This window comes from Oryctolagus cuniculus, chromosome 18 (genome assembly GCF_051225735.1).
Source record: "Oryctolagus cuniculus isolate XC-2025 breed Fujian yellow rabbit chromosome 18, ASM5122573v1, whole genome shotgun sequence".
Taxonomy (NCBI): Eukaryota; Metazoa; Chordata; class Mammalia; order Lagomorpha; family Leporidae; genus Oryctolagus; species Oryctolagus cuniculus.
The window spans coordinates 50,994,215-51,001,884 of NC_142884.1; the positions used below are offsets into that span (position 1 = coordinate 50,994,215).

Here is a 7,670-nt window from a genome sequence, read left to right on the forward strand (position 1 = left end):
TAACCGACGTCTGGACTTGAGCGGCGGCGGAGGTGGCGCGCGCTGAGTGGCCTGACTGGGCGAAGAAGCCCGGCCGACGCGTGGCCGCCGCCGGGGAAGCTGAGGCCGAGTCTCCCTCGCAGGTGCTGACCCGGCTGAGTCGTGAGCGGGTCGCAGCCTGGAGGCGAGGCCTCTTCCCCGCCGGCCGACCGCTGTGCCCTCGATGCGGGTGAGGACTCTGCGGAGCGAAGCGGGGGCTGGGCCCAGGCTGCGGGCGGCGTAGTGGATGCGGCGAGGACGGCGATGGACGCCTTAGAGGAAGAGAGCTTTGCGCTGTCCTTGTGAGTGACGCCGCTGGGGTCCGGGCGGCGGGCGCTGGGCCGCTGCCCTGCAGGGGGCTGACCTCGGGGATCGGTGGAGGCGGCTGCTGCGGCCGCGGGACACAGCCGTGCGGAGTGGGTGTCAGCCGCTGTCACAATCCCCAGGCGTCCCACCGTTAGCGGGCAGCCGAGCCTGGCGGGTGTGGGCGGCCAAGGCCCGCTCTCCTCCTCCTCCTCCTCCACCCCCGGGGGGAGCCCTGACCCAATTCCCTCCCTGCCCAGTCCTCCACCCGCGCCAGGTTCACGCTTAGAGCGGACAGGCGTGGCGTGATAGCGAAGATGCGGTGAGTGACTCTGCAGCAGGCCGGTGCGGGGAGCCTGCCGGTGTTTGCGCCTTGGGTAATTGATGGTGTCCTGCCAGGTGTGCTGAGAGCGGACCCGTGCATTTAAACTTTATGTCACAGGTGTTTGGAATTGCTGGTTTCTACAGAAATCGGTCACCCTCGTTGACGCTGGGTGGCAGGAAGCTTGCTTTGCCTTTTCTTTTGTTTCTCTTGTGCATGTTGGGAAATGTCCATAATAACACATCTTTTAAACAACGGATTGTGTGACCCGGCGCCTAATTCAGGCCTTGTCTTGCAGCTCCTCCGCCTCCGATGCAGAGTTTGACGCTGTGGTTGGATATTTAGAGGACATTATCATGGGTAAGCGTCCACGCCACAGCCTGGCCTGGGTTCTCTCTAGTGCTCCGTGCTTTTCGGGACACTGAAGTGTTTAGAAGAAGCGTGCCCTGCGTGCTCTGTCGTGTAGGACAAGGTAACGCGAGGTCGGCCTTGCTGCAGTTTGCCTTAGAAACGAACAGCCCCTTGCACCTGGCAGCAACCTCTGGGAGAGACTGGGGCAGGGAGTGATTGTTTGGCCAAGCTCCAGCGAACATGGACCTGCTCTGTGTCATCTGTAGGGTAAGAGCGAGGTGGTTTTTAGATACATTGGAGTTTAGTATATTCCTGCCGAAAAATGGCGTGTAACCAGCCACAAGCACGCATGTCCATGAAGTAGACAGTGTCAGACTTGAGCTGCTTCTGTATCTTGCTGGGTTTTGAGCACCTGTCTGTGCATGCATTTTTTTTTTTTTTTTTTTTTGACAGGCAGAGTGGACAGTGAGAGAGAGACAGAGGAGACAGAGAGAAAGGTCTTCCTTTTGCTGTTGGTTCACCCTCCAGTGGCCGCCGCACTGATCCGATGGCAGGAGCCAGGTACTTATCCTGGTCTCCCATGGGGTGCAGGGCCCAAGGACTTGGGCCATCCTCCACTGCACTCCCGGGCCACAGCAGAGAGCTGGCCTGGAAGAGGGGCAACCAGGACAGAATCCGGCGCCCCGACCGGGACTAGAACCCGGTGTGCCGGCGCCGCAAGGCGGAGGATTAGCCTAGTGAGCCGCGGCGCCGGCCCTGTGCATGCATTTTGTCCTCTGTAACTCTTGCTGAGTTACAAACAAGCAGTCACAGGCCCCAAAGGTTGGAAGCAAACATGTAGGAGGGAGAAATTTTTAGTGTCTTCTATTTTTTTTTTTTTAAGATTATTTATTTGAAGGGTAGAGAGGCAGAGGCAGAAGCAGAGAGAGAGTCTTCCATCTGCTGGTTCACTCCCCAAATGGCTGCAACGGCCAGAGCTGGGCCAATCTGAAACCAGAAGCCAGGAGCTTCTTCCAGGTCTCCCACATGGGCGCAGGGGCCCAAGACTTGGGCCATCTTCTGCTTTCCCAGGCCATAGCAGAGAGCGGGATTGGAAGCAGAGCAGCCAGGATTCGAACCGGCGCTCATATGGGATGCCGGCACTGCAGGCAGTGGCTTTACTCACTACGCCATAGCGCCAGCCCCTCTATTGACTTTTAAGTTTCCTGAGAATTAGGGAAAGAACTCTGTTATTTGGTGGTGTTGGCTGAGTAGCTGAGTCTGTTTCGTCTGATAGTCATTGTGTGAGGCTTAAGTCCATTGAAGGTTCATGTCCTGTCACCATTACACTCTCCATGCAGATCTGAGGATTGCAGGGGAACTCAGGGAATCCGCATAGTTCTCTTGCCAGTAAGCCTATATGCTGCGGAGAAATGAGCCAGCCGTCTGCAAGCCCTGGATATCCACCCCGACGTCTGGGTCCTTTCCGAAGCTCCCCTGGTGTTTTAGAAATAATATTCTATTGCATTGTTAAAGTGTTCTGTGCCCCAACAGAGGGTCAAGTTCCCTATGAACTAATCTCCTCACATGAATTCTCACGTGAATTCCACCCAGCAGCCCTACCTGTAGTTAGCTGCTACAAATCCTCCTCCTCTTCCAGGCGAGTGCCTGGGCCAGGTGTGAGCCCAGCATCTGCCCTCTGTCCCGTACTTGTAATGACTGCCCTGTCGCGGAGACTGCTGCTGACAGTGCGTTAAACTGAGAGACCCAATGCATTTCGTCACAGAAACGTGCCAGGAAAGAGTCCCCACGCCACCTCGTGCACAGGTGTTCCACATGGGCTGGAGGGTGGGGGTGACGGTCCCCCAGCAGTGTGAGCGGCTTAGGACCCGGAGCTGTACTCTCCACATGGCCTCGGGCCAGATTTTACGCATACGTTGCCACAATTTAAGAAGTCTGGCTGGGACTGTTTCAGCATCACGATCCCCTTTACCAGCTGCCTGAGAACCCACTTGCTCCCTGTGCAGTGGCTGTGGGGACGCAGCACCGCCGACTCCGCCCGCAGAGCAGGGTGGCTTTGTCGTTGGTGAAAGGTTAGCTGTCCCCTTGTGCTTCAGATGACGAGTTCCAGCTGCTACAGAGAAATTTCATGGACAAGTACTACCAGGAGTTCGAAGACACTGAAGAGAATAAACTCACCTACACGCCTATTTTTAACGAATATGTAAGCAGATTTTTTTTCTTTTCCTACCAGATTAGGGTTTCCTTAAAATTTGAATTTGGAATCAAAAGGGGTTGACATTTGCTTTTTACTTTAAATACACCACCAGTTGAAAAGTGAGAGTGAATGCTGAGACCACCTCGTCCCTGCACCCACTCCCAGCACTCAGTGCTGGAACCCAGGAACCTGCCCTCCTCACCCCTTCGCAGCCTCCTGGGACGACCTCCTGTGACTAGGAGTAGATTCGAGCCTCCGGGGGCTGGCATGGCTGAAGCAGCCTGCTCTCGGGGGACCCGTGACTGCCTCCATGGGGTGCTTCCTTATACACATCCTGTTTGACAGTAGGCCCCACAGAGTCCACTCCCCACTCCCCACTCCGTGCCTCCTGCACTGTGTCCGCCTGGGTCAGGGCCGTCACCTGGTACAGCATGAATTCCTGCAGGTGTCTCCGCACTGGCACTCAGCAGAGCCCGACACGGACCAGGATCTCGGCCAGCGTTTGCCAGGGGCTGGAGGACAGGCGTTCTGGAAAGAAGTCTTGTTTCCCCAGGCCTGGTCTGACCGAGAGCCTTTCCCCTGTGGCAGATTTCTCTGGTGGAAAAGTACATTGAGGAGCAGCTGCTGGAGCGGATCCCGGGCTTCAACATGGCGGCTTTCACGACGACGCTGCAGTGAGTTGGCGTGGCTGGATTCTGTTTCCCTCCTTTCTCCTTCCCTAGCCTGAACATCAGACCGTCTCTTTTCTTCTTTTTTAATGTGAGAGCAGTTGGTGCTTAGGTTTGGGGTGGGAAGCCTTCAGAAACTTGAATGGGGGCAGGCATTGTGGTGTACTGGGTTAAAGCTGCCGGTCGGGTCGCCCACGGCGCACGTCAGAGCGCCTGGTTGGAGTCCAGCCCCACCTCGCTGGTCCACCTTCCTGCCAGTGCGCCTGGGAAGTAGAATGTGACGCCCAAGTGCCCGAGTCCCTGCCACCACAGGTGTTCCTGACTCCTGGCTTTGGCCTGTCCTGGCCCAGGCCGTTGTGGGCATTTGGGAACTGAACCCTGAATGGAAGATCCCTTTCTCTCTGTCTCTCCCTCTCTCTGCCTTTCAAATAAATACATCTTTGCTTTCTTTGTGAAGCATTTGAGTGAAATGTTAGACAGTTTCATCGTTCATGAAGCAGCCATCCTTTCCTTCTGCAGGCACCATAAAGATGAAGTAGCTGGTGACATATTCGACATGCTGCTCACATTTACAGACTTTCTGGCTTTTAAAGAAATGTTTCTGGACTACAGAGCGGTAAGTAACTGCTGTCCGTTCACTCCGCCACATCACCCCTCCTTAGGATGTTCTAGTAGAACCGAGGGGAACAGACCACCTCCTGCACTGCCCTTGTCTTCCCCACTTTTAAACAGGCTAGTCTAAGGAGACAGGCACTTAGCCTCTTTATTTTATTTTATTTTATTTTTTTAAAATTTTTGACAGGCAGAGTGGACAGAGAGAGAGAGACAGAGAGAAAGGTCTTCCTTTTTGCCGTTGGTTCACCCTCCAATGGCCGCCGTGGCCGGCGCATTGCGTTGATCTGAAGCCAGGAGCCAGGTGCTTCTCCTGGTCTCCCATGGGGTGCAGGGCCCAAGCACTTGGGCCATCCTCCACTGCACTCCCGGGCCACAACAGAGGGCTGGCCTGGAAAAGGGGCAACCGTGACAGAATCCAGCGCCCCGACCGGGACTAGAACCCGGTGTGCCGGCACCGCAAGGCAGAGGATTAGCCTAGTGAGCCGCAGTGCCAGTCAGGCGCTTACCCTCTTTAGACTCCTTGTGGTTAAGGCTGCTGCACATGGGACTATTGTGACGGTGTAGCGGGTACAGCCGCTGCCTGCCTGTGATGCCAGCATCCCATATGGGCGCCAGTTTGAGTCCCAGCTGCTCGACTTCCGATCCCTGCTAATGCTCCTGGAAAAGCAGTAGAAGATGGCCCAAGTGCTTGGGCCCCTGTCCCCGCGTGGGAGACATGGGAGACCTGGGAGAAGCTCCTGGTTCCTGGCTAGGGCCTGGCCCAGTCCCTGCCGTTGCGGCCATTTGGGGAGTGAACCAGCAGATAGAAGATTTCTCTCTCTCTCTCTTTCTCTCTCTCTCTGTCTCTCTCTCTCTCTCTGTCTCTCTCCATATATATAACTGCCTTTCAAGTAAAATTTTAAAAAAATACCTTAAAAAAAATTCCTGCTGATCAGAGTACCTGGGTTCAACACCCAGCTCAGACTCCTGACTCCATGTTCCTGCTAACGCAGGCCCCGGGAGGCAGCAGGGACAGCTGTCACATAAGTAGGAGAACCAGATTGAGTTCCTGGGCTCCCAGCTCCAGCTGCTGTGGGCATGTGCAGAGTAAACCACTGGATGGGGACTCACCTTCTCACTGTCTCTGTCTGCCTCTCAAATATTTTTTTAAAATGAAATTTTTTTAAACTGACCAGTATAGCAGTGAGTTAGCTAACTGAGCTACAGGTAGACTCTGGCCAAGAACTATTCGTGTTCTGAGAAACAGGCCCCAGGTACCATCTTAGGCACCCAAAATAAACAGGACAAAAACACAAAAAGGGCTGATTCTGTCTTGCCTCTCTTAGAATGCGGTGAAGACAGGTACATTTTTAAGACTGACCGTGGCCAGTGTTGAGCAGAAAGGCAAAATAATCTCCCTCCCCTTCCTGTGTGCTCCCGGGGGCCCGCGTGTCCGGGCCACTCCTCCCCATGCCAGAGCAGGGTCTTGAGCCAGAAAGGGCTCTTGCTGTTCCTTGCTTCCTAAAGCTGTTTCTTTTCCTCTGCAGGAGAAAGAAGGCCGGGGACTGGACTTGAGCAGTGGTTTAGTGGTGACTTCGCTGTGCAAATCGTCTTCCATGCCAGCGTCCCAGAACAATCTGCGGTACTAGCCCCGCCCAGGCAGTGGATGGGCTCGTTGTGTGTCGCCAGCCCAGCAGGCGCAGAGGGGCTTCAGGCCGTGAGAACAGAATACATCTTGGAAAGACTGTTTCTGTTCTGCAGCTCTTCATCCATGTTAAGTACTGGGTCAGGAACTTGCCTGGCCCTGCCGGATCTGCTCCTCTAAGACACTTCTTGTATTCAGTACTGTAGGAGCCCTCCCCTCCCTGCCCAAGCCCACCCTCCCCCTGGTGCTTCCGAGGAGACCCCTCTGGAGCAGGCTCATGCCAAGCGTTCCCCCAGGTCAGCACAGCAATGCAGAGTAGCCCACCGTGGCAGCCCCTGGCCCAGCAGGCTCCGCAGGAGTCTTTCCATGCGGCTCTGTTGACACGGGTCAGGGTCCTTCAGCTCTAGGCCGGTTCCCGAGCCAGCTGCCGGTGCCTCTACGACTCCTGACTCCTGCGGTCGCAGCGTGTCTTGGCTGTGGGGATCAAACAGCCACATGCGAAAATGCACTCCAGGGCGTCCATCTGCAGTCCTCCTTTCATTTTCTTTTCTGGCCCTGATGCAGTCCCACTGTTAGAGTCTCTTGTAAGCATTATTTTTTAAAGATATTTTTCTAGGTGAACACTCAGGCTATCTTAGTGGGTATAATCTTGGAACTGCCATGATGGCCCACTTAAAGATCAGAGTATTATATGCCGTGCCCTCGTTAGCTGTCAGTGCTGGGACGGCAGAGCTGCCCTTGGCGTTGTGTTCCTGTTGTAGTGGGGCCCATGGACGCGCTGAAGAGACCAGCAGCTGTCCTGTCCTGCAGTGTGCTCCGGTTTGTCCTCTGTTGCCTACAGTGCTTTCTGTGTAAGCTGTTCTGTTGGGTTTCTGTTGGGGTAGGTGGGGACCGATTTCCTCGGCAGGATCTCCCGCCGACATGGTGTCCCAGTGGTCAAGCTCAGCATGAGCAGGCTCAGTCAGCGTCCACCTTGGTTTGGTGTAGTGTTTGGCTGAACGTCACTGACGTCACATGTGTCTCACCTCCAGACAAAAGAGACAGTATAGTAGTTCAGTCCTAATGTGCACCCCCTTTTTTTTTTAAAAAGTAAAAATAAGAATCTGTGCTGACTTTGCGCTTGGCTGTTCTGGTTGTAAGGATGTGCCATGAGCTGTGTTCTGTCCTGGCGTGTCCCTCACTACTTTTGTACCTTGAGTAAAATGTGAGATGTTTTGCAAGAACCATCGTTCTGCATGAGTTGTCCGCTGTCTTAAACGCAGCTGCCGCCGCCTGCTTCCTGCTCTGGCCCTCAGAGGCAGCTCTGTGCTGAGAGAGAGGCTGCCCACCGCGGGCCGGGCATGCCAGGGTGGGCAGGTGCAGAGAGAAGAGGACGCCAGGCTGTCGGTCAGCACTGCGAGTGGGCTTTCTGGAAACCTGTTTCTCCCATCCGGGCAAAACGTGTCACGTGCCAGCTATTGACAGGGCGCAGGCCTGGCCTCTGGGGCGCAGGCCTGACCTGCCGCAGCCTCAGGAGGGGACTGTCGTTTGCAGGGAACCCCTCACCCAGCTGCACTAGAGTCTCGGGAGTGA

The 7,670-nt window shown here is 55.3% G+C and overlaps 1 protein-coding gene across 3 annotated transcripts; it reads left to right on the forward strand.

Annotated features, from left to right (window-relative positions):
* ARL2BP (ARF like GTPase 2 binding protein) lies at positions 1-7,321 on the forward strand. Of its 3 annotated transcripts, XM_089319767.1 has the most exons (7): positions 1-320; positions 582-643; positions 942-1,003; positions 3,091-3,197; positions 3,780-3,865; positions 4,379-4,475; positions 6,001-7,321. In XM_089319767.1, exons 2-7 carry the CDS (start codon positions 639-641, stop codon positions 6,100-6,102), a joined length of 459 nt encoding a protein of 152 aa, XP_089175893.1. In that variant the 5' UTR covers positions 1-320; positions 582-638; the 3' UTR covers positions 6,103-7,321. The 3 variants fall into 3 exon arrangements, with proteins under 3 accessions (XP_089175893.1, XP_089175894.1, XP_002711585.2); XM_089319768.1 differs by lacking the exon at positions 582-643 and having other exon boundaries at positions 2,335-3,197; XM_002711539.6 differs by lacking the exon at positions 582-643.
* Positions 7,322-7,670: the final 349 nt, after the last annotated feature.